Below are 27,967 nucleotides of genomic sequence, written 5' to 3' on the forward strand. Positions count from 1 at the left end.
GTAGAAGTTAGCGATGATGCTGACCCTCGGCCATTCCTATTGGTCATGCAAACCACGTGACCCCTTCCGCGACCGCCTCAGTGTGGAGATGCACGGCGTGATGTGAAAACCGGACGAGTTTCGGTATTCACGGCGCCGACTTTCTACGCGTCCCTAACCCCATTTGCTGGAAAACCAGGGCTGCAGGTTCACGTTGACGCAGGTAACCCGGTTTTACATTTATCTCGCTGAACTTGGGGTGGTGTCAAACCCTTTAATTCTGCCATCATTCTGTAGTACGAAGCTGTTTAGCACCGCGAAGTAACTGTGGCTATAAGAGATGTACAGACTTAGACAGAACACCAGTGGAAGGCCAGGGGGCTCGTACGCGTACTGGGTGGACCTCAGCGGCAACTTGTACCGATACTCTCCTGGAGGGTCCGCCTACGGATGACCAAAGGAAAACCTTAGACGGCACAGACTGCGGTGCCTCGTCTTTAGCATGACAGTGGACGGGATGCTGTAATTACCGCACTACTACTGGACTCTGGACACAGTTGGACACCGCCTTGCACAGCATTAGTCACCTATAGCGTGCTTTAAATATTTCGTGGGGAACGTTAGAAGTGTTGTTCTTGCTGTTGATTGACATTTATAAAAGCAACCGTGACTATAAATGCGAAAACCTGCGGTGAAGATTGAAACACTTAGAAAAATGATACACATGTAATCCTGTTAAACAATAAAGTGTGGTGTGTCAATCAAAACTTATGTGAACGTATAAAGGGAAACGTAACACTTCATATCGGACACCCTCGGCGGGTTAGTCTAGCAAACGTTACACATTTTGATCGCATCGTAAAAATAGAAGACTGCTTTTATCACCAAACTTTGCAGGCTGGTAGCCATTTGACTCAAGTTTTGTTGGAATTTTTTGTGAGCATTATGTTCCCGTAGAAGAAAAATTAAAAATTAAGCAAAATTTCACCCTATGCATTTTCTATGGCCTATCTCACTCAAAAGCCGCCATTTTCTGCTGTATGCGCTTCACTTTCATTTCACCACACACAAGTGGCACCAGCATACAGAACAAGAGGATTGGTGCATGACGTCAGAATCGGCATATCACATCGTTGTAGGCAGCGCTACCTGTGTGAAGTGATGTGAATGTGAAGCAGAAACAAGAAAAAATGGCGGTGTTTGTGTGGGATAGGCCATTGAAAATGCATGGGGCAAGATTTTGCTTTATTTTTAATTTTCTTTCCGCATGACCATAGCGCTCACAAAAAAATTCGAATGAAACTTCAGATAAATGGCTATCAGTCTGCAAAGTTTGGGATGGGCCAAACCTAGTCTTATATTTTTTACAATGCGATCGAAATATATGACGTTTGCTAGAATAACGCTGTACTTCTGTCCTAGCGCCCCTCCTAAAAAGAAAGCGATCGACCTCTGTCTCGAGAATATGGCCGTACAACTCGACGCCCGCCCACGTACATATTTCCACGAAGCGGACCGACTGTCCTTGCCTACACCCTCTTCCATGTGGATGCGATAACCGCGGCCACGCTTCGTCTCACTGCTCCGCTGATAACACTGTCGGACGTTACATTATGCCCAGCACTCGACCGATACAAGAGAGTTGCTTCTGTTGAAGAGAGACGGCACGTTGTACAATTGTACTTTCGAAGCCAGCGGGGATAATGTTCCGTAACGGACCTGTATCCGGTGTCTCCATTGCGTACCGCGAGGAAAATAAGCTGCAAGACCTGAGGCGCTTGCCTCAATCCCATTGCCAGCATTTAACGCAGGCTATACCCGTGGAGGGGTCCCCGCAGAATCAACCAGAAATACGAGATATTGACGCGCTGACGGCCTCAATCTTAATGCAACACGTAACGGTAGGATTTTCTTGATTTCTCTGTGAGCGCCGCGAATCAACTTTGGCGATGGATGGTGCAGAGACGAGAAAGTAGATGCAGAGGGGACCAACGCAAGGGAGAGGGAGACTAAGGGATTAGCTTCTCGTCCTGGGCCGACTTCAGGAGGAATTGTGCCGACTGTTATCTGTATTTATACATTTATCTGCAACCGGAAAACGCGATTAAAACCTCATGAAGCACAGCCGGCTCCCAGTCTTTGATTCGTAAACCGACTGTGAGGCAACAATTTGAACAGCTAAGCAAATCTATGTAGTGCAAGATGTATTTGGGTCCCCTTCTCAGTACTAGAGCGATTTCTTTCATTTCATTTTATTACCCTCAAGCGCAATTGCATTACAGAGGGGAGTGAGGCAAAAATAATACACGAAACTACACATATAAGAAATAGTAGGAAATAACAATACTATAACAAATAAAAATATTATAACAACAGGAGCTGAGAGACTGCTTTACGAAATGAATCTGGGTTAGTTATCTGAACTATGTTATTATGTTATTATGTCATTATGTTATTATGTTCTTCGACATACGAAGCAACTTGCGGAGCCATCGTTCTAAAACTGCTCGAAATTTTCGTCGATTCCAGTTCCAGAAGTACCCACGAGACAGTCATTAATTACTTCACAGCTCTGCCTGTGGCAATGAAACACCCTAATGATGATCATCAAAATAAAACCTATGTAGGTTTAGCAGATAGGAAAAACAAGACGACCAAGATCAAAGACAAGACGAAGATAGACGAGGTCAAAGAAGCTGTCAAGTGAAAGGTTAGCAATGTGATGTCAATAATTGAACCTCTGTATGCAATAAGGGGATAAGTCGATTTATAACCTTGGTACTATTTCTGCTGCAATTACATATACATACCAGTATGTACCTGCCAAAGAAATTTTAGGGCCGTATTGTTATTTATTGACCCGCTACAAGACAGAAAATGAGAAATGCATGCGCGTCAATGGGACCGGCCGTCAGTTCAGGCCCCTTTTCTCGGTTTGGGATTTTTCGACTTATCCCCTTATTGCATACAGAGGTTCAATTGGCCTAACGTGACTTCGGAACCATTGTCTTCAACACCCTCCAACATAGTAAAAGTCCCTGTCGTTTTTGTTGTTAGACTAAATCTTATCGCTGTCCATCGCTTCCAAGACATCTCACTGATCGTGACTTCGTTTGACTTGCCCCATCGCAAGATTTCCATCCATTAAGACAAAACATCACGTGTCATAAGATGATGGAATGAGAAACGACGCCGATAAACAGTGACGTAACGAATGACGTCCGCAAACAGTGGCGTCACTGAAGGTCATCCTCCGCCAGAGCCGACAAAGACTATGTTGCATGCGCGCTTTCCAGTCCACTACGCACGCAATCACAACGCGGTCGGCCTAGTGCCTGTGATGCTGGTTTTCCTGTCAAACCAAATGGACTCCATATCAGCGATAACAAATTTATATGGACGCCTTAATCAGAGGGCGCGTTTCAAATCAAACCCCAAATGCTGGTGCCTTTTGTCCCACACCGCTTGTGCCAGTGTACAGTCAAGAGCCTCCAAACACCACGCCACTGGATCTACATTCGTCTTAAAAACAGCTCTCGACGGACTCTTCCGAAGCAGTGCATCGGCGCAGCTTCTGGAGTCGATTGAGGAAAGCTCCCGCACTTATCTTCTCCGGAAGGTCACGCACTGAACCGCTGCCTTATCGAAACAAGCTCTTGCCAATGAAGCCCGGTGGATTGAGAAATCACGTACGCGGGTATAAATGAGATAATGTTTCTCATTTGTAAGTCATCCGGGCTCTGCGCTGATTCCCTCCTGCTTTCTAAGTGACATTAATAACGCATCAAGGCGGTGTTCTCCGTGGCGTACGTTCACGAATGCAGAGTCCTCTACTTTATGCCAGGGCAGGTGATAGGCTCCCTTCCCCCTTTCACTACTTCCAGGTTCCCGTTAATTCGCATGAGTGCCTTTTCTCCTGGATCGACTTCTGCTTCGGCTAGTCACTGAATTTACGACTAGGTAGAAAAAGTCGATACACTTCCGCTGCGCGTGTCGCCTTTTCCGCGGATTCGAGAACCTGGGATCCTCTGACAACTTCTTTCGGGAATCGAATATTTTATGGGTCAGTCGTTAGTCGAGCACGTATTCGGTGTGAATGGAATATCGGTCGGCGATGAAAAATTTTCATCGAGGCAAGATACGTCATACGTGTCGCAAGTTTAGAAAAGCGTGGTCTATGATGTCCATTTTGTGGCCGTTCTTTTCGGAATATGTGCAGGGCATGGAGTGTTAAAGAACGTTTGTCATTGTTAGCGAAGCATATTAGCATTATTCCTCCTCGGCAAATGATAATACACATCAGCAGAGGGAATTAAGAAGTTTTTGCCCCTGTGCGTGGCCACGTAAGAAGATCCACTTTTTAATTTTGTGCCCCATCAGCCCACATAGCGGGTGACGTCATAAATGCACTAAGATTTCGCGTGTATAGTTATTGTTTGACTTTTTTTGTATGTTCGTGCAATTTGTGACCTCCTGGGTTCCTCTTTTAATACGTTACTTGTTCGCTTCGTACACTCTAAGAAAAAAAAGGAATAAAACGGTGAGTAATTGCAGCTTCTACTCTCCTAGATTGCAATTACTCCCCATTTTAGTCCCATAACCCGACATTTAGTCCCGACATTTACTCCCCAGGACTGCAAATTGTCATTGAACTTCGCGAACAGTCTCCTGAATGCAACAGTCTGCGTATATATGTGCCCTTGGTCAATTTGAATGACATAAGGCTGTATAACTCAGCCAACGTAGCAATTTTCCAGCCACACAGAGTAAGAAACAGTTGGCGCAACTTTCTTCGCAAATTGTGCCCTATGTATGGCGGAAGATTTTATATAACTCGATATATCACGGTTGATGGTTTGCTTCAGAGTACTTCCATGCATGCACACGAATTATGTACCTGGGACTCTTACAACAGCGCGTGAAATGCCGTCTCCGCTCTGTGACATTCATTTACTCCCGTGCATTTACTCCCGAAAGGCTATTTTTTGTGGCAATGCATTTAGTCCCCAAAAGGAGTAAAAGTACTCCTTTTTTTTCTTCTTAGAGTGTATTTATTTAGCGCGCCATCTCCCTCTGCCTTGAAAGAATCAGCTAGTTCATGTAACACCGATATATTTTCAATATGAAAGCGGGAATTTCAAAGACGATTTCTCTTGTCGATATTAAATTACGAAGCTTTAAATGAGAAATTAGACTATTAGACCTTTCTCTACCAGCAGGAGCGAGAATATGACGTCCCTTCACTTTCCCCTTGGAGCATGATGGCAAAAACCGGGCAGTTCGTTTGCCCCCTTTGTGCAAACGTTTCGTATGCAGAATGCATTCTAGGACGGAAGTCCAAAAAGCTCAGAAACCATATCACGTAATTTTAGAAACAAGCAATCGATCCACCAACGTTACTGTATATATGTTCTGTGACCTACGTGTGTATTACGTAAGCTGTGAGTATATTTTCCATTTCGTTTTCGGCATTATGAGTATAACTTTGTGGGCGTGCGCCAACACCAAGGCCCTGGAGGCTGTTCTTGGGCACGTAATAAAAAGGCGCTATTATTATTAGGTTATAACGTTTTTAGTACATCTGCATCATACACACTATACCTACACAGGACTCGACCTTCAAGGTATTATAGCTTCTGCTTTCCGGTGCTGACAAATGCATACAGTGAAGCCCCGTTAATATGACCCCCGATAATCTGACATACGCGCTTTACGACCATACTCCTGGGGAACAATTTAGTGAAACCTCTGCAAATGCCCCCCGTTAATATGACAATTCCGCACTATGACCAAAATTTTCGGGAACGACCATGGATATAATAACGAGGGTTCACTGTAGTGGCTTTTTTTTTCCTTCTTTTTTTTTTTGCAACTTCACGGCAGCGTTTCTGTCAAGTGGGCTACATGGCCAACAACTGACACCCGACTCACTTGATCGTTAGAGATACGAAAACGCTTTACTTCTAAACTGGCGATTAATTAGGAATGACCAATCCAGCGACCGCAACGGTTTCGCTCGGCCGCGTAAATATTACGCTGCCCCTCCAGGCGAGAACAATGGCTTACAAGTCAGGCGATGCGATAGCGCCCGCTAGATATCTCCACTCATCAGCACAGTATTTTTCTTTCGCTTCTCTTATTCTCTCTCAGCCAATGCTTATCTCACGAGCACAAAGTTGCAAACTGGATCGGCAGTACGGGCAGGGATCTTCCACACCGAAATAATTTATGTCATTGTCTAATACAGTTCGTTATCCATAAACAAACATATACCCCCTTATCGCAAGGTTGGTCTGTGGGGAAGTTACTGGGTTCGGGCTTACCCGAAAGCCCGAGTCGGGGCGGGGCGGGCAAAGCATTCCTTTGACTTGCCTGGGCCGGAGTCGGGTTTGACTAGAGCAGTTTGACCCCTGACGGGGCTATGCCGGGTTCGAGCCTGTGCTACGGCACAGTTAGCTACACTTTCCTTTAACAGCCCACTATACTCCGTAATTGACGGGCCGGGCCGGGCCTTGCAGCCTAGCCGGGAAACCTAGAAATTCCTCGGACACCGGCCGATATTGGGATCGTAAATCAAAGGAATACCGGGCCCGGGCCTAAAGATAACTGCCCTCGTGGTGCTCTAGTCCACGATGGCGCTTCCAACAACGTGATAATCTCATCGCTTCATTCCTTCGAAGTGGCTGACATCGCCCTGCTGCTCTTTGACACGACAGCTTGGCTTCTTGTTTCGTTCTCGTGCAGTAAATCCACCATAATCGAACCATGCATCGATTAGCGCCGACGATTGCGCATCACTCGCACTCCCCTCTGATCTGATCCCCTCATAGGAGTAAGAATTACGTCCGTGCTTGCGTTACGGCCAAACGACACTCTCCTGCTGAAGACGTCGAGTAACGGTGCGTGCAAAAAGAAAAAAAAGCGGCCCAGGCGAAGCAGCCGAAACGGGAAAACGCTCCGAAAAAAAAAAAAAAGAGGAGAAGTAAACCAGGAGAGTGAGAAAAAAGAAAAAAAGAGAGAACGGGTAATTCGGGCGACGCTTTGGTTGAATGACCTGCTGCAGGCATTGTGGGTACAAGTCAGAGGGGAAAAAAAAAAGACTTCGAACGAAAGTGGATGATGAAAAATGCTCCCAGCAGCTGTTGCTCCGTGAATGTCAGCAGGTCTGTGTCACACCATATGCCAGTGTGGCTAACTGCGCTGCACACGGACTATATACGACGTCACGTCGTTTATGGTGCGGTCATACCAGTCACGTTAATGGACATCTGAGCGATGCTTATTCCAGATGCCGCACGTTGAACAAATATTAATCACGCGCGAGTGCGAAGGTAATAATAGTTCGTTTTGCGTGCGCTTGTGGCGGCCTTGCGAGGACACGATGGAATCGAAACAACGATAGGGGGGCGACAAGAATAGGTATTGTTCGGATAACTCGCAACATATATCTGGACACTTCCAGTGATGCCGTGGTTACCAACAGAAAAGCGCAGTGAGACAATTTTGTGACAACGACATATTTTCGTTGTGTTTTTTTTTTTTTAATTCCGCTTTTGCATCGCGAAGTAAGGGTCGATTCACACGATGCAACTTTAGTTGCGCGCAACCAGGTTGCGCCACCAAGTTGCACCGTGTGAACGCGAAGCTCTGGTTGCGCAACTCTAGCTGCAACCTGTCAATCACACGGCTCCGCCTTGCAAGCGCGACCAATCAGGAAGACTTCCATGTGTGAGTTATTGCAGCGGCAGTACGCGAGACGATGAAATTATCACTAACCAGTGGAAATTATGCAAAATTATCAAACTCGCAACGGATTGAACTCGTAACGAGCAGAAGTCGCAGTGCGATTGGACGAAAATGATGACAATGATGTTTCTCGCGCCATCTGGCGAGCTCGGTGACAACTACGGCATTCCGAGTTGCTCGCCGTATGAAAGGGACCGTTTTGGTGCAACTTCGGTTGCGTGCAGCTATAGCGGAAACCGAGTTGCAGCAAAAAGTTGCATCGTGTGAATCGACCCTAATTGTGGCTACGAGCGCCATACAGACGTGATGCGAAGGATAAAGGACAGTAGGAAGGAATGCGAGACAGGGTGATAGTATGCGTCGTGGGCCGACTTCAGGGGGACTGCGCCGGCATCCGTCTGAAAAGCCCTGCGGGGAAAACTACCAAAAATCTCAGACTGCGCAGCCAGTGGTAGGATTCGAACCCAGCGCCTTCTAGTCTTCACCGTGACCTTGGTCATGACCTCCACGGTCTGACGTGGTCAATGCGTGCACGGCATGCAGCACCTGCCTCCGCCAACAACCAATGTCCCGTCTGTGTCCTTTTGTGAAAGGCACCGAGGTAGAACTCGGCTGTCATTGGCCAACAGCCATCTGCCGAGGCGAACGACCAGGAGAACGGACACCTGCACCACTGGTGCTCGCGGACGTTCACTATCCCGATGGAATGCAATGACATTGCAATCTATGTGTCCATATGGTTGTCGATGGAGGCCTGGGTAAGCCGCCATCACGACACGCGACTGACTTTTTCTTAGCACCGCGAACCAACTGTAGCTGTGGCCTTGCACAGACGAAATCAGATGGAAAGTGGACAACGGGAAGGAGCAGGGAGTTACTGCTCGTCCACGGCGTACATCACGATGGAAAGGTGTGCCGGAGGACCAGGGACACGTCAGAGAGCATAGCCGGTGATGGGATTCGATCCCGTCACCTGTCAGTCTTTAGTATGACCTTGGGGCTACCACTAACAAACGGACGTCGCATACTGTTGGCCATGCCTCCGGTACGTACCGGTACGGTATAGACAGCGCCAACAGCTCGCAGTGACCACGCGACAATTACAATTATATTCATAATCAATCACGATACGCATAGTTTGGCGAAACCTTAGTACCGAAAAAAAAAAAATATACGATAAACTTCGCGGTCTGAATAACTCGCGAATTCGCTAGGCGGAACCGTTAGGGACGATATCGCAAGGTTTTAATTTCGCTGTGCATGTTCCATGCTGTTGTACCGTACAGCTCGTCTAGGTCAGAATGCTGGCAGTGCGGGGCTTCGCCCGGATATTGTTCTTTCTTTTTTTAACTCCGTGCTGGCGCCGCGAAGCAACAGGTGGCTAAAAGCAGCGTAAGGACCTGGGCAGGTAGGGGAGAGGAGCGGGGGACAAGGACGTTAGTATGTGTCCTGAGCCGGGGTATTGGGAATTGTCTGTCCCTTCCCCGATAGACTTCACGTCGTCAACCAAGCATACACTGTCGAGTGGAGAACGAAGGTGACACGACGAAATGGTGTCCGAACGAGTGTGGAATCGATAGTTACTACCGTAAATGTGTAATACATATGCATTATGATTTACGTCAGTACAATGTCATAAGATTATGCCAAATCACTGCACTCAGTGGGTTTGTCCGGCAAAGTGTAGCTCATTCGTTGCTCACTCGAAAATTATTACTTTTACATTGAGTACGAATTAATGGAGCTGACAACCACGTCCACTTGGACACTGAAAACAGAACCGTCCCAGTCAGCCAAGCTAAGATATAACAGGGAATCCCACGCGCCTCGTACCCCTTCAAGATAAAAATACAGCCTCGTTCAACCCTGGTTACAAGGATTGTCGTCCCAGTTAAGGGTGATAAACATCTCCCCCGAGCAAACATGAGGCTCTAAACAATAAGTGGCATAAATATAGTCACGGCTTTATATCTGGAAAGTGACAGGATGTTTCACCCCCCAACGCTCCATCACTAGATAGGTTATCAGTCACTCTCTCCCAATTCAGCTGTAAATAAATAAAAGAAGACACATGTAGACAGCTTCATCAAAGCGAAGTGGCCACTGACGTCACTTACCAACCAACCAACCAACCAACCAACGTACTCACTCATGTCACTCGACCAGCATCAGTCGTTCGTTGACTTATCATCGTCGACGCTTATGCCTTGGGACAGACAAAAAAAAGAAGAGCATTTCGGTAAATAAATAAGTTCGGTAAGAATAAAATCGGGGTAGTATGTCAGTGACATCTCTATACGTGATACTGTTGAGCCGCACCTGCATTTCTAGGGATACAACATGAGCACAACACGTGCGTGGGTGGGTGGGGATCGGCAAATGCTTTCACGTTTCCACGAGCGTGATTTTCTCGTTGTTTTAAGGGCTGCAAAAATGTGAACGACTTCCAAAGCGAGTCTTGCAAACCTGTACCCAGTGATGGTCATTAACTACTTCTACAGTAGTTTAACTATAACTACTAACTACTTCGCAATGGAGTAGTTTAACTAGTAGTTCAACTACCTTTCAGGGGAGGTAGTTAAAACTACTTCTTTAACTACTGCAATGTATTTTAACTACATCTATAACTACTTAACGTTGTCCATCATCACCAATCCCATTCTATAGTGTTCTTGGACACCTAAATATGTGAATCACAAGCAGTGATAAAAGTGAAGATTTAGTACACATGCACGGCACAATTGTTCTGCACCTCCGTTCTCGTCAAACAAGTAGCTCTCAAGGTAAAAGTCTGAAGCACAATCGTGCCGTTAAGCTTGCAGCAAAATCTGTAACTACTGTATAGTTAACTACTCGAAATAGTAGTTTAACTAGTAGTTGCCACTACATTTCTGCAAGTAGTTGATAACTACTTTTTAACTACAATCAGGTAGTTTAACTAGTAGTTTAACTACATGTAGTTAACTACTGGCCATCACTGCTTGTACCACACCTCGATATTACGAAACAGAAACAAAAAACAAAAACGGGGAGCTTGGTACTGCAAAGTCTCCTCGTTTTTCTTTTACTCGTATCTTTCGAGCGACTCAATCGGATATTCCGCTAATTAACAAGTCAGCTGTCAGGACAGTCTCCAGTTTTGAAATGTGAAAAAATTTGAACTGAACAGCTTGTTTTGTTTCAGTTCTTCATCATCTTGTCATATATAAGCTTCTTTCGTTTCCTTTTTTTTTTTTTTCTCTCGCCGAAACGATCGATCCGAATAAAACGACAGCGCGAAAATAAATTGATTCGCAACGACGAGGATTACGAGTAACCAAATGGTGGATAATAAGTTCGTATAAATTACCTCGTCCTACATGGTCACGCGGAGGCGTTAGAGGCGTGGCCGTGAATAATGAACGAATCTGCAAAACGCGATGCGTCGAAAAACGGACGCTTCATAATGACTCTCTAATCTTTATGTGTCACTTCTTTGATCGTGAGCACCTCCCCTCGCTGTAGTTGGCGATCTCTCCATTTTTATTATTTATGCGCCGCTATAACATTTTACGTTACGTTTCTTTTCCATTTATTTTACCGCGTAGCGCTTTAGCGAGGAATGTAGATGGTATTACCGAGACCTCCTTAGCAATCCTGCCACTTCAGTGTCGCGCTGGAGCCTGTCGATTTTTGCACTATTATTACGCAGTTTATTTATTTATTTTATTTATTTACGTATTTCCACAAAGCGGAGGAGGCGGGACAAAAAGCTATCAATGTAGCTCGGCAAGGCCCCGACTCCAAAGCAGTACACAGCAGCAACCTTCACAATCCATCAAATGTATACACATAGGAGGAAACAAAGATATTTACAAATGTTTGCTTAACGCATATTGTACACTTGAACACAACTTTATGACGCTGACACGCAGGGGAGATTGGTTCATTTGATCTGTGCTCGGACTCCAGCACCGTCTCAACGAAACGGGTATACGAGATACGTACACGAGACACGTACCAAACAAATACTGGAACGAGAGATTTCGATGAGTACGATTACTGTGGCCCAGATAGGTCTATGTTACGATGACCTCTACGTAGCATCCCTTACGGTCCGCTACAAGTCGCTTGCAATGCCTTCCACCAGTGTGCTGAAGTTTGCGACATGCTCGCGCTATATAAATTGCGTGTAACAAAGCGTGTAATGAACAAGAGGACACAACGGTATTCTCGCCCCGTCCTCAGGGAACCACAGAGTCCGGTGCGCTTCCTCAATGTCCTGTAAAGGCTTTTGAGAATGCCCTCTTTATACTCTACACACTTTCAGAAAAAATATAATTTAATAAAAAAGGGTAAGCTTATCCCTTCTAGGAAGTAGGTGCACAGCGCTAGTCCCCTCGGGCACTACTTGCAGTGCTGAGGAGTAAATTTCAGGCTCAGGGACTAATATGGGATGCAATTGTAATCTAGGCGGATCACAAGTTGTAAGTGCTCCCCTATTTACTCCTTTTATTGTTAGAGTGTCGGCTCTATAGAGATCCCCGATGGCAAAGCGACAAAACGCCGCGCCGTTGCTTGTCACAGTGGGAAAGCGTTTCAAAACGATATTTTCTCTCGCTTATACCGCGTATCGCCCACATGATCACATTATCTGTCACGCGCCACTATCACTCCTTCAAAAAAAGGTTGTACGGTAACTCCTTTTCTTTTGGGGGGGGGGGGGTACACCCTTGCCACAAAGAGACTCCTTTGTTAGAGCAATTGTACTCTCCAAAAGGGAGTGATATACTATGTGACAAGGAATAGGAGTTAAAGTACTCTCTTTTTAAAGAGTGTAGGATGTAATGTGACATCACTCTTACATGAAACACGGATTCGCCGGAATCCTGCTGCGAACATGATCCTACGCACGCCAGTATAGACGCGGGACATATCACAAACGATTCTAATGCCATTGGAGCACAGCGTATTCTCGACCGTTTACCCTCGAGCCCCATGCGAGCGGCCAATCGGACAGTGGAAGCCGGGAAAGAGTGTGACCCAGTTTTCATGGCACGCTGCTTCAACTTCTATGAAAAGCGAAGAATGTTGGCCTCGATATGCACGCCTCTGTCATCTTGGACTTATCAGTGTTGCTGGACGCGGATCGATCGCCTTTCCCACATTAATCGATGCACGAGGAATAACGAAGTGTCCACGCAACGGTGTCGCCGGGCGACGTCTCTATCGTGTCCATCTCGATTAACTCAGCGTACGTGAAGATTGCGGCCGAGACGTGCCTTTCAATTTATCACGGAAGCAATTATGGAGGAGGTGATCTTTGATGTGGTGACACAATGCTGGAGACGACGGTGTCTTCTTCGACTAATACCTTTACTAGTTACTACTCTACTACTGTGACTGGGTACTTCGACAGCTGATACCTTGGGTACTCGTACTCGACAACCAGAGGAGGGCATTGCCCTCACGACCTCTGCCGTCACATCAATTTTGGCCAACACAGACCTTCTTCATCAACCTCAGATTCGTCTCAGACAATTTTCCCAACTTCTCTTCGGTGTTTTCCTTGGGATTTTTGAGCCTCATTTTAATCTTATTCCCGCCTCACCTCGTACCCATCTCCGGCTACTGTGGATGCCCATCGTTATTCTGGTACATTCGTTAGAGGTGTTCAATAATTCCAATATGCAAACTGGAAAAAAAAAAAAAAGAGAGAGAGAGAGAGAGGTGACTTCCTACATTGTCTCAAAATAACACCAAGGGACAATCCAACACCGCAAACGCGCATTACAGTGAAACTCCTTTATAACGAAACTCAGGGGACAGCAAAACAAATTTGCAGTAAAGGTATTTTCGTTAAAAAGGATGTCCATTATTGGACCTATAGGGCTCCAGCGGGACCGCAAAAAAATTTGCTGTAGTGGTATTTTCGTTAAAAATGTGTTCGCTATAAAGGAGTTTGACTGTATTTATTTTCGGATCGTTTCACTTTTTGTAAAATCGCTTAGACGTTGACCGCATTCGAACCAGTCTTTCAATACATCTGACATGCACCCTCCACGATGGGCAACAATATCCCAGAGCTCCGGGTTCAGCTCTTGAGCCAAAATAAAGATTATTATTATTATTATTATTATTATTATTATTATTACCACTATTATAATGCGCCGTTCAAGTATTCCTAAAGTACTCCTCGGCAGCTCTCTAAATATATTCCTCCTTTCCACTATCCACGACGTAACGGACTACTTGGGATGTGACGTATGACTTGCCGTATACCGTGCACGTATTAAAATTCTCCAGAAGCAACGCAGATGAAACGCTCAAATAGAAAGGGAAAACACCGCCATCGGGCACAGCTGAGAGGACTGCACCCTTATCGCAAAAATGGTGCACACTCCGTGGACACGTGCGTGCATCTGGAGACAACCACTCTCTCCGTACGAAACATCGTCGCGGCTGATAGCAATCGCCACCACATTATTTTTATACACACTCAAACGAGGGCCGTACACTCGAACACCTGGAGAGCGGCCGTTGACATGCGCTGCCAGGCTACCACTACATGATTAACTGCCCACCGGCATGCTGAGCACTTTTCATACAAAGCAGCGGTTGCTGTGACTGATAGTACACGTACTATAGGGCTCCACCTCATCCTGCTGGGTGTCAGAATTTGACCATCCGTGCGATTTCCTGCGTGGTTGCAATGTGTAAGAGACCGTGTATTCACACGAGCGACATTTCCCCAGAAGCGGAAGATGCGAAAAGCGTCGTGGCTTTCTGCTGTCACGTGAGCGCGAGCGCTCAACGTCCTGTCTTAACGTACACTCCTAACCGTGGGGAATATCCTGCTACACAGCCACAAGATATTCCGTAGCAGACGACAGGCAAACACGCTGACGGTGTCGTCTGCTAAGTGTCGTCTGCTAAACGCGCAGTACGCCACTCCCGATATTCCGCACCGTGTGAATGCTCAACATAACACGGGACGGAACTTCGGCTCTGTGAGCAGTGTTTTCGCTTTTTCTTCCACTAGAATATTCCGTGAGGATGTCGCTCGTGTGAATACACGGAGAAAGTCCTGAAAAAGCTTAAAAGGGCACTGAGGTGCAAAAACTTCTCTTTGCAGAATGAAACATGTCTTGTGTTCCTGTCCCTACACCACCACCTCAAGTTCAAGGAAATGGTACCATAGAAATATGTCATTACGCTGACAGCAATACAAAAGGAACGGGATACATCCGCTGTGTCGTTCGTGATTTAAAGGGACTATCGCACCCAGACTCATCATATCGCATCACAGCTTACTTGACCATGTTTCTTTTCCGATAACGACTTAGATGTTAACTACTAAACGAGTTTTAAAGAATCGCACTCCCTCTGTAGCTAGAGGAAGCCGCAGCGATAGTAACACCATTGAGACGTAAGCCAGGTACACGACTGGGAGCGCAGCGCGGTGTATTCGCCCCGAGATCGAACGGTGTCGGCGCGCTGCGGAGAAACGCTGAACTACCGTAGTGTGGATAGCTTCCTCGCGTCGTCTGCTTTCACACGCTTATTTCGCGTTCAGTGCAGTAGGTGGAGCATTTGGGGAACCGAACAATATCGTACCATCGAGGCACAAATGATGTTCCGGTGAATATACGCAAGAATTACGGAAAAGAACCATCAACTCCGAACATCGGCCGGCGTGTTGTCCACACTAGAAAGGTGACGGTGTCGCCCCCTATAGGTCGATCTATCGCGATTCAAGGAATGGGCGCCGCCATTAGTGCTGCCACCCCGTGGTAGTCACAGGAACTGTGCACGGGTGGACTGCCGTTTGCCGAGTTCCTTCATTCTCCCGTGTGTGTTTTCGTTCATTTTCGTGTCCGTTCGGTTCATTTCGTTCCGGTTCATTTTCTCCCGTTCGGGAACAGGTGTAGTAGAACAGATATCGCACCGGCTATATACTAGGTCTATATACTAAGTGAAAAGTCCTCGGTAAATACGCCGACTTTCGCTAACTAGTGTGAGTCCTGACGAGGCCATGTCGCGTGGAACACGAGGGTTACGCTTCTGGCTGTACGAACACGTCCGACGCTAACCCAGAAGTGACATTCCACAAGCCGATCACAGACTCGCCACGACCTGCAGACGCCGTTCCACCCGCCCGCGCCGGGCAGTAAAGGTCCTCCGACCTCTCCCTTATTGGACTTGTCCACGCCGAAGGGCGCTCACTGATTGGCCTTGTCCGGGTGACGTTTTCTCAGATTTCCAGTGAGGGAATTCCAGCATACTCTCAACATCCGTCTTCTGCCCTTGCCACCCATCACGTCAACTTACACAGAAACTAATCCACTAATTCGCGTCGAATTTTCGGCGTTATTGTCGGCGATGAATGGCGAGTGAAACGGGACTATTGTTTCGGAATCGACGCAATTTGCGCTTTCCCTCTCCTCTCTTTCTTAAGACGCGCGAGACGGCGGTGCAGAGAGGGTGTCCAATCATCGCAGGAAGTTGCTTGAGGCGACCAAAGAGAGGTCGCCCCGCATTGTCGATCCTCTTGAAGAGGAGAGAAAGGGGAAAGCGCAAATTGCGGTTTCCTTCGGGCTTAAATCACGAACGACGCAACTCATCAATCCCGTTCCTTTTGCACTGCTGCTAAAGTAACGACATCTCTCGTTCCGCGAGGAGGAAGGTTTTGTACTTTAGTGTCCCTTTAGGACTGCTAAAAAAAATTGAAGTTTGAAACCTGCACCAGTTGCAAAGAGTCTTGCGAGGCTGAACCGTCGGAGCGTGAATTCGGCCTCTCCTCTGTTAGTGGAATATTTCTTTTTTCGTGCTAGCACCACGTATCAACCGTGGCTATAGGCAGGGGCGGATCCACGATGTTTCTGAGGGGGTCCAGCCCTGGCCAGCATGGTAGATACACGCTCCCCCCCCCCTTCAAGATCCGCCCCTGGCTATAGGCGATGTACGCACATGGACGGTTCAGAGAGCATCAGGAAGAGGTGGAAGGAAGGGGTCAAGTGTGCGTGCTGGGCCGCCTTCAAGGGAAATCGTACGAATACTCTCCTGGAAAGTGTCCGAAAGCCCAGGAAATACCTCAGATAGCACAGCCGGTAGAGAGATTCGAACCCAGCACGTCCAGGTCTACAGCTTGAGCTTGGAGCTACCACGGACAGCGTTACTAGTACAAAGATGAGTGGGATGACACTTTAAACGAGAAAACGTCAAGTCAAAGATCAAAAACTGCTCCCGGAAGCAAACTAAGAAACGTTTATCGGTTCATTTTGGAGCCCCATTACGAACATAAAAAGCCGCGGTATCCACCACCGTAGCCCCCCCCCCCCCCCCCCGTTATCTCTGGGCGACATCGGCGCAATTTCCATCCATAATCGGCCAATTGCTGCCCGTCGTCCGAATTACACTTCCTCGTCAATCTGCCGAAGGCGCTACACACGAGCGAACGTTCCCATGTGAAACGGTATGTGTTTGAAGCATGCGACCCGCAGCTGCTACACTAGTCAACATGTAATGTGGAAAGGGGTGTTGCTTCGGTGCCACACTGCCGTATATACACAGATTCTCTCAGCTTTCCCTTGCTTTTTATGGAACCGTAATCGTCGCGAGACAGCTAAGATCACAAACGACAGCACGGTGGACGGTACGTGGAGTATAATTTTGCTGGAGGTTTTAATCCAGATTCGAACTTGTAACCTTCGGCTCAGCAAGCGAGCATGTAATGCCACTGAGCTACTGAGAGGGGCAAGCGCACACACCAGTGTTCACTAGGATTGACGTACTTGTGCACAATTCTTTCTGTATAGCACCAAAAAACAGGAAAACAGGCTCGTTCGTCAATGGGCAGAGTCGTCATACTTCCTTTATTTCACATTGAAGAAAATTCTGCGCTCGCGTGGTGCTTGCATCACATACCGTAAGCCATCATCTTGACGTCAATAACAGCCATCGTTATCTTTTCTGTCTCCACTCTACTATGTAATCTACTTATCCTACGTAGTACTTTCGACCAATTATGCTAGCATATTTTTATGCTGGGGTTCAGATTCTCTACGGCTTTAGCCCACTGGGTCTCAACCTCCTTTTTTTTCCACCACATATCCCACCCCATGTTAACTCGACGCAAAGCAATACACGCATAAAACTTAATGTATTTTTGTTGCTTCTTCAGAGTTTCTTGAAAGCATTGTTTCTCGCGATCGACCCCGGTTTCACTAAAAGGCGATTAACATTTGTGTCGAGATCAACGGTCCCTTAACTTGAATTCAACGCTTAACTTTAAGTGTTTCACTAAAGGGAGATACTGTCACTGAAACATTCATCACATCACCAACTAACATTTCTATTAAAAAAAATGGAGTGTTAACTTCAAATTTTAGCAAACCTTCATCTCGGTTCAATGTCAACCACCGTTGGTGAAACCGGGCCCTAGAGTCGTGTTCAACTTAAGAAAGACAATAAATGTAGTCCGTCAACTACATTCGCCGTTGGCGATAAGGAGACGCAATAGCGCGCCAGGAGAAACACTGCAGCGCCACCGTGCTCCATCAGTAGTGGGGGAGCGCACTTTCTGCTGCGGCGCAGTGTCATGTGACCAGTCTTAACAGCCAATACGGAAGAAGGGTGAGTATTACGGATTATATTATCTGTCGCAGGGAGAGAGCGTGACCTCTCTGTGTCCAGCCATCCTATCTACGGCGGAGTAATACTTTGAGAGCCGACGGACTAGATGTCTTTTTCTTCTTAAGTTGGACACGACAATAACGGAGCCCTTCCAGTGCGGTGCACACCCGGGAACCGTCACGACGTACCCTCGAGGCGCTCCTGACGAGAGACATATCCCGTGCATGATATACTACACGCACGGTGCGCGCTAGGGCCGATGGGACACGAATGTTACACGGTGTCATTCTCCCCCATCACATTCCCAAATCCCCCCTCCCCAGGGGGTGGGGGGATTGGGACTCCCCACCGGTTGAGAACCTCTATTTTAGCCCAAAAGTATCACCGTGTGGCTGAGGCACATTTTGCAAAACTGAAGAAAAAAAATAAAAAAGTTATCCGCGCACGTTGCTCCTTGTGGTAATGTCGCGAATTCAATACTGGTCAATTAATTTAATACATTAATACCGGTTCATGAGTCTTGCAGTAGACATGCTGACAGTGGAGCCATTGTATGCGTCATTTATTCTGCCCGCATTTCTGTAGCTCCTGAGACTTTCAAGACCTTTGTGCAACAACTGCGATTTTGCCTGACAATTCCGAGACTACAAAAATGTCTAAAAAAAAGCAAATATTTCGTTTTCTCTTTTATTGCGAATCCCACAAGTCGGAAACTTTAGTCGCAAGTACGCTAAGATGCGTGTGAAGAATGGCAAACGTACTGGCATGCAAAACTATCCGCAATACCAATACCGTCGATAGTAATAAAAGCCTGATAGTGAACAGACGTTGAAATAGGACACAACGCAAAATGATTCAGACGCCTTTTTATCGGATACCTTCACCGCCACACGACGAGAGGGAAAATGTGGAGGACATATCGTGGGCATTAGTGGTCATTAGTGGTCATCTGCACTCTTAAAAATGAACTTCACCGCATAGCACGCTCCTAGCCAACCAACTACTCGAGTGATATTGCTGTGTGCCCCGATTTGTTCAAAACGGTAGGCGTACGCTTTTTTGTGACACTTATGCTGTTCATAATTGTCACAAAAATGGCGTACGCCTCCCGTTTTCAGCAAATCAGGGCAGATAACGATATCATTCGAGATGATGGTTGGCTAGGAGCGTGCTATGCGGTGAAGTTTATTTTTAAGAGTGTGGAGATGAACAAGGCTCCACTCCTATCCTGGTGCCGAGTGAAACAGCCCCGGCGGCCCCTCGTGTTTTCTGCGTACATCTGATAACGTGCACCCTGCATCTGATAGTTTTCATAGTACAAAAACTCGATTTGGCAAGCCGGTGGTAGTACCTCGAAACATCTCTCACTGTTCACTCACAATGTTTAAACCATAAAATAAAAATTCCTCAATAACTCGTAACATAAAGCGATGTATAATTAATATCATTTTATGAATTAAACGCGTCTATTTCTGCTCTTCGGCCTTTTTATTTTTAAGCACAACATGCGCACAAAATTGCTACGCTCCAGAGGTGGTGCATTGAGAAAGTTGCGTTCCGTATTGGCAACCTTCGTCGAAAATGACGCATTCAATACTGGGAACGAACCGAGATTTATACGAAGGCCTCAATATTCGGCGTAAGATGCGGTTTCTCGGGATGAGGGGGAGCTCCGACCGGTCGATACCAATCCAACCAGGTTGGAGGCCTCGAGCACTCGGCAAATAGGGATATTCAAATGTAGCTTTCGAGAAGTGCCTTCGCCTTGTGAACTTCACTTTCCATTACGATTAGTTGGGACTACTGGAGCTAGTCATTAGTGAGTTATTAGTCGGGCTACTAGAGAATGCTGACAAGAACCCGGCCTGCTGGGTAAGGTGGGAGAACACACCAAAAGCCAACAAATTAGGCCAACCTCATGTACCAAACTTATATGTAGCCAATCATACACGAAATTAACGCATCAACTTTTCAATTCTGTATTTGAAGTACTTTCTGATTGTAATATTTAATTCTAGTCTGCTGGGAGTCTGGCATACGGTATTTCCTATGTTATTGATTCTATTGATTCCATGCCTCACACATCTCTTCTGCTTTTTGAACAATAAGTTTCCTACTGTGAGAACCGTATTTGAGAGAGGAAGAGAATGAGAGAAAAGTATTTTTCTGTCTTTCTTAGTTTATGCTGGCTGGTGAAGTCAAGAGCGTTGTCGAGTACTGACGTTTAAAAATAATTTCTCTCACATATTCAGCGCAACAAAGGGGTTACTTTGATTGTTCCATATTTCCTTACATAGTACATTAATGTTGTTAAACACTGAAACAAGGAACTTATCTATACAAAACTGTTGAAAACACCGGTTAAGTGCACAGCACGTGACAAACGATAATGTGCATATCTATTTTCTAAATTTTAGGATACTATAATTAGTGTGTGCATGCTCTAAATTAGCATAAAACTTATGGACATCAAGTGAACACTATGTATTGACTTGCACACAAATTATGTAAATTTTATGAACTATTAAAATTAGAGTGAATTTTGTAAATTAGCATATGCAATATGTACATATTAAAAAGTTAGGAGAGACATTATGAGGTTACATTCTATAAGTTATGCTTCATTTGAAGAGGTAAAATTAAAAGATTGCGAGTTCTCAGTTATTCAAGTTACACAACCAGTCAACGTGAACTAATGATGCACGTTGATCGCACACTAGGTGATTTCTGAAAAAGTATTCTCCCACTGAAAATACAGTCTTGCTATTTCTGTTACTTAATATTTACTTTATTTATTTTGTTAATTATGGAACTATAATGAAGCTGAGTCACACAATTTTAGTCACAAAGTGAGAACATTTTCCAAAAATCAAACAGGGGAGCCCAACGTGCCCTCACCAAGGCCTCATTGGTGATACAAGCTGTGAATTGAAAATTACGTCTTGCCCTGCATGCTGTCATGTGCTGTTAATTACCTTCATTTTATGTTTTATTTCTGGCACATACTCTATTACATAATCAGGGCATTCCTTTTTAACATATCACCTTAACAAATTTTTGCATAGTATCGCCTCGATTATCTATGCCCTATGACCCAAAGTTAATGAGTGTGGCTCGCACCCATTTTGCAAAACTGCCGTATTTAACAAGGAACCCGTAGAAACAAGTCATCCGCACATGACTCGCACTGCTCCTTGAAACCTGCAACAGTTGAGCTGTCGTGTGTACCTGATTTTACCCAGCTAAATCACTGAAGCGAAATATCTACCACTTAACCCACGCCCTCACGGCCATTTTAACAACCAACATCAACGTACAAGGGCAGAGTAAGCATTAAAACGTCGAAAATGTCCTGGAAAAGCGTTTCAGTACTAGTCACAGTGTTATTAGGTAGTTACCTTTCTCCCATCTCTGTTACAACATCTCCACGTCCTTCCTGTTTCTTACAGGGCCTGCCTTCATGGCAGATGCAAAAAGCAATTCGGCTCAAGGTGATGTGCCTCTGCACAGCGCAGCTAAGCTATACTTAACCGACGATGTAGTACTGTTAGTTCCGTTGTTCAAAATCTGCACGCTACCAGATACTACTCCCTTTTGTGCTAAGAAATTTCCATAGATCGAGAAGTAACCCATCAAAAAGAACTCGTTACAAGTTAAGTTACCGCGTGAAAAATGTAACCAAGTTAATAAAGAAGTTCTTCAGCTTGAAATGTACCTCGCAGTTACGGAGTTACTTAAAAAAAAAAACGAGTTACTTCCAAGTTACTTCGGACGCAAAATAGCACTGCACAGGCACAGCGCGCGTCAGCAGTTGAGTTAGACCTTGAGTTGCCTGCGGAGGAGTGCAACACGCTTAGATCGTTTTCGTTTGTGTCCAAAAGTTCGAACGCTTTGCATCTCACTCCCTATGGGCAGCTTCATTTCAATGGCAGCGGTTCTTACTTCCTGAATAGAATATTGTCATTGATTGAATATCACGCTTTATGGCATAAAATGAAATGAAAGAACCGGAGAGAAAGCAAGAAAATATGTGAACGTGAGTGAAAAGTGAATTAAAAGTAACTTGGAACTTAGTTTAAGTTAATTTGGCAAAGTTACCTGAAAAAGGAACGAGTTCCTCTGAAAGTTACCACGGCGCAAAAGCACCGAGTTAAGTTGTAAGTTACCGAAAAAAGGAACTTAGTTACAGTAACAAATTGTAACGAGTTACCTCGAACTCTGGAAATTTCAGTTCCCATACATACAAGAACGTAAGGCAGATTTTATAAATTCAAAAAGGCTGGACCGTAAGTCAACTGAGCTAACCTAGCCCCACCTGCAGGTACGAGCACGGCACCATTTGCACCCACAAATTGCTGTAGAATAGGCGTGTGTGCTGGACAGCATGACGATTCAGGATTTCTGACACACAAGCATCTACGGGCTATAGTGTGTCAAACAGTCGCAACAAATAAATTTACTTAAATCCGAGTTAAAATGTAGTGTGGGAGCTTAAAGTCTAGATAATCTTTGTTACGACCACGGGAAAATTACAAATGGATACCCTTCAAAAAAGTTGTGTGCACCCTTAGGTGTAAGGGGTTACACATTTGCGCAGTGAAGTTATACCGATAATTGAGCTTGGTTCCAAAGTAGCGAGCTATCAGAGAGGACACAACATGACACGACACAACACCCTTTCGAGTTGCCAACGGCTTCATTTTCGTGGAATGAACCAAACGAACGAGACACATCCATCAAACAAAAACAGCTATAATGCCTGGCGAACTGCAATTTGGATAAACCATTGTTGACCAGCGAGAAAAATTATGTGCAGCCAAACTCGCCACCTGCAGCTGCCGTGGGATTAGAACGAGGCAAAGAATGTCAGAGGCCGCAGCTGCATGCACCATTCCGCAGCAACAAGTGGAATATCTTGCACGGTTTCAAAAGCTTGCCTTAGCAGAGTGAATATGCATCCAAATGCCCCTGCTGTGCTAGGCTGCGCTGAGCATCAGTACAAGTGGTCACAGAAACATGCGCTTGTTAACTTTAGCTAGGCTGCGTACATGTGTACCTACCGTACCTACGAGGCATTGGAAACAGGTCCTGAACTAACTGGAAAATTTGGAAGGTTATGATGGAATTGTTATGAAATTTGTCAATTCACATGCAACACAAATGTCACTTTTTCTAGCAAGCTTCAGGCGCTAAGACAAAGACAGGAGTACATCTGAAGGAAAGCCTCCCTGATGCATTATAATGTCACAGCTATGTGTTGCCATATCTGCAAAGTAGACAGATTCTCTGTGCTCCAAACAAACTAGTCAAACCTGAGCTATATTTGTAAAAAAAAAAAAAAAGAAAACACATCATATACATCATCTTCTGTGACTTCGAAAATGTGTGCTGCAACACAAACAGCGATACAGCCAAGCCTCAAAATTCCATTGATACTGAAGAAATTTTGTGTACTGAAGTTAACAAACTTGTCCAGTGGTTTCCTGTTAACCATCTAACATTAAATACGAGTAAGGCAAAGTTTGCCATCTTCTCCGAGCCATCCCTACAAGGTTCCCCAATAGAGGTCGCTATCCAGGAACACATTATCGAAGAAGTACATATCGTTAACTATTTCGATGTGACTTTATAAATTCCTGTCTCACATATTGATACACTTTTGAGTAAATTGTCGCAGTGATGTCATGCATTGTTCCTTTCAAGACAGTGTTTTCCCACAAACATTTTACGACATCCATATTTTTCTCTTATCCAATTTCGTTTAATTTACCGTGTTTCTTCTTGGGCCAACATGTATCCACCATATGTCGAACATTTGTGTATGCTGCAGAAAAGATCTTTCAGGTTGATAACTTTTTAAAAAAATAGTCACGCTTCTGCTGAACTATTTCGTAAGCTAAATGTTTTGCCTTTCGCTGAATATGTCGCAGATCAAGCTGTGCCGTATAATGTTATGCAAATGCATCTTTGTTACAATAATGTCCTGTGGTTGGCTCAATTTTAATTTTGTGGGTTCTTCGTGCAATGTTTGAAAGTGTGCACCCATACCAGTGTCCGTTAATAGGTTTCCTCGTATGTCATTGACCGTAACATTGAACCACAGGGATGTACCCCCTTATGTGCAATACTTGTCAGAGAGTGTCAGGTACAGATGATCCGTTGAATAGTTATCAAGAAGCTGTCTCTCAGTAGCGTTGTCTTTCAGCAATGCCATCGGGACAATAGAAGTGGTACACTAAATGGTTACATGCTATACTTCCTTAACAGTGGGTACGGTACATGTTTAATTGCCTGCTACGGTCCAAAAGTATGGAATGCATTGCTATACGAGCTAAGAGATATCAATTTTTTTGCCTGTATCTGTATATATGCGTATGTTATTGCAAATTCCCATTTCTGCTGTCTGTCTACTTTTACTTCCGTTTGTACGCATGTTATTCAATTCGTTTCTGTGTTGCAGGTGCCTTTACTAGCTGTCGCTATTGACCCTGCAGCATGGGTACTTGTATATAACAAATACAAATAATGATAAAATACAAATAAATAATATAACAAATACAAACAATATACAAACAAATACAAATAATATAACAAATTACTCTCAAATTTCTTTTTCTTCAAAATTTGATGTCTCAAAGTTTGGTCTCAAAATATTTCCGTTCAAAAATTTGTTTATGGATGTAACAGTAATGTGAATGTACCCTACCAGTGCATTTTCAACCGTCAGACGTCTGACATGAGCATGTGTACATATGTGGCTTTACAACGTTCCTTCATAACAAACATTCATAACAAACATTTTTGGGGGGTGCTGATGAGGAGCACCACAGATGTTCCGTCGATGCATCCACCATTCGTGACGTTCATTGGTAACGATAATGACAACGTGCAGTCTACTGGTAATGCTACTGGTAAGCTAAACAGGTAAAAAACAAGCTTAACACGAAGAGAATAAAAATATGAAAACCATCCGACTGCATTAAAACAAATGCGGCCAACACCACTCCGAATCGCCTACGACAGGGAGCGACAAAATTTGGCACAAAACGCTTGCCAAAAACCCAATGCCAGTACCTGTCAAAAACTTTTATGTGACATAATATTGTCCGTGTAAGTGATCCACTTCTGAAATTTTGTATTCTATGACAAAAATGCAAGATCGTGTGATCTTATTGCAGCCTGCCGTGCGTTAGCTGAGTGCTAGTACAATTTTTCGCAGTGTCGGCTCCCAAGATGCACAACCACGTACTCTCGCTGACTGAAGTTCTAGAAAGTCATTCGGGTAGCTCTTGTAACATTACACAAGCTGTGCCGTAAATCACACATGTACTCTGCACTGCACTCAAACTTATTCTTCCTATACCGAGTTTACGATTACTAGAAACTGTCACGCCCTATGTCCGTATAACATGTTGCTACTCTACGTTACTATATATATATATACAACTGCGCCACCTCAAAACTAACTTTAGATTTTGCCTTTCCAACCCGCAGGAGGCACAGCTAACTTGCTCCCAGTTTTACATCACCTCGGTGTCTCATATGACATATCCCTCTCGGTTATCACACAGTCATTGTGTAGGATAGCAATACACCGCTATTGGAAGTTCCGTGTATTATACAAAAGGTGACGCATTATGTCCACAACCTATTTCCAGCGAACAGGGCAAAAATACTCGACGGGCATTCACCCAATGCACCGGCATGTGTCAGTGTATGCATACTTCTACGCGAGTCGTTCCTGCATGTGATGTTGATAATGTGCACCACTCGGATCTCTCAGCCTGGCCACCACACACAAGTTGGAGACGTGATCACGATAGACGGGATTTAGGTCACTGCCTAGATTTTTCAGCTCACGCCTGGAAGACGTTCCGCACAAAAATGCCAACCTGACGAAAGAAACGAAATATGTGCCAGAGAGCTACACCGGCGATGCGAACGACAACCGCGGTCCCACGGATCGTCCGGGCAAATAACGTTTTTTCGGCGCCCTCATTATGGGAACGTCCGTTACACATCGGGTAAACCCACGCAGTGCACTGGAGCACCCCGGTATGAGTCAAGAGACCCGGCCGGTTAGGAGACGAAGGTCTTGTCAGCCAGAACGCAGAGGAATTGGACGAGTTTCAAATAACACAGTTGGCACTTTTTGCGTTGCCTCAGCCAGCTACATAGATAACGGGCCCACGTACACCAGTCTCAAGATCGTGTCAGCGCAAGCTCACTGTCCAGCCTGTTGCTGCATTTCACGGCTACAGCCTACAGGTTGCTTCCGATGTCACGACATCGGTCAGCGCAAATTGAAATCGCGCGAACACACAGTTGAGTAAAATGTGCGAAAACGAGCCCGTCCATCTTGTTCGTGTCTTCGAGGCGCTTGGAAACAAGCAAGGATACAGCGACCCATACAGGAACGCAGTGCACGATTGCTCGCGGGGACGGCTGCGACATCGTTCCATAATATTACCGAGTCGTTTTCAAGAACTTGGACGAGAAATTCTGTTCAGTTGCACGAAAAAACTGGAAGCTAGATCCAAGGTCTGTCTCTCCTTCCGGGGAAAGAGGGGGGTCCCTGTCGAGGCTCCCGAGCACAAATTATACACTTCCCAGCTATAACACAACACGCAGATAGCAGAGAATAGGTTCCCGACCTCTCTACAATATTGTCAGAACACCGATATGTCAATCTCAATTGAAGAACGGCCGAGAAATACAGTTTACTAGGCCTAGTGCCGTCTTAACATGGCCGTCTAGTTTCCGGAAATCAGACGACGATTGTAGGAAAGATTTATAAATAACCGTTCTTACCTCGGAGCAATTTTGCTTGCCATGACAGACAGGTGGGATCCCTTTCAAAGACCACAAATGGTCGTTGTAAAGTCAAAAACGAGGAAATGCAGCAACAGGATCACCATTTTCCCTCGGTGAAAATGATTAGGCCTACAAGTCAAACTCGGCAGGTAGCTACAGCAGGCCACTAAAGATCTTCTCTCCAGGCTCACTACATCTTGCCAGGGATGAATTAGCGAACAGTGTATTCACTCTACATCCACTGATGCACAGGATAGCACTCCGACCATAGCACAATTTCAAGAAACTCGTGAAAATCCCGTTTCGGCAACGCGACACGTTCCCTACGGGAAAACACTGTTTACAAGTTTTCGTACCGTGGCAGCGCTCCGGCTGTATCCCTCCGCCTCGAGTGGCAAAGCTGCACACTCCCACAAAGGCGTACAAGAAAGTAGTTCACTTCAAAGCTCAAATTTCACGCAGAAAAGTGGCGACAAACCATTTGGTTGGCTTCGTATTTGCTGTTTCTTTACGTTTTCACTTCGCGAGTTCATTAAGCAACGTGCTTAACACCGCCAAAACTTAGAACAAGCTCAGTCCCTTGAAGGGAGATCAAGAGCGATCCCCGCAAATAATTTTCCTCGGATTGCTAGTGCGTCGCTGATTCTACACGCGGGAAATACGAATTCAGGAGTCGCGGTTGAATGGATTCCGACGTCGCCCGTTACCTTTATTGCTGGATGTCGCCATATAAGTCACTTGTATGCTATACACAATGTCAACGCATCGCAGTGATTTCGGAAACACCGTTTTAAGTAACGCGATATGCTGGATA

General features: G+C 45.3%; 1 protein-coding gene across 1 annotated transcript in view; it reads right to left on the reverse strand.

The window, feature by feature from the left end:
- LOC135394873 (AF4/FMR2 family member 3-like) overlaps positions 1-27,533 on the reverse strand; it is a 161,811-nt gene extending 134,278 nt beyond the window's left edge. Inside the window, exon 1 of the mRNA XM_064625910.1 lies at positions 27,151-27,533. Coding sequence (XP_064481980.1) covers positions 27,151-27,173 — 23 coding nt within the window. The 5' untranslated portion in view covers positions 27,174-27,533. The remainder of the gene's footprint in view (positions 1-27,150) is intronic.
- Positions 27,534-27,967: the final 434 nt, after the last annotated feature.

Source organism: Ornithodoros turicata, chromosome 5, assembly GCF_037126465.1.
Source record: "Ornithodoros turicata isolate Travis chromosome 5, ASM3712646v1, whole genome shotgun sequence".
In the NCBI taxonomy this organism is placed as follows: domain Eukaryota; kingdom Metazoa; phylum Arthropoda; class Arachnida; order Ixodida; family Argasidae; genus Ornithodoros; species Ornithodoros turicata.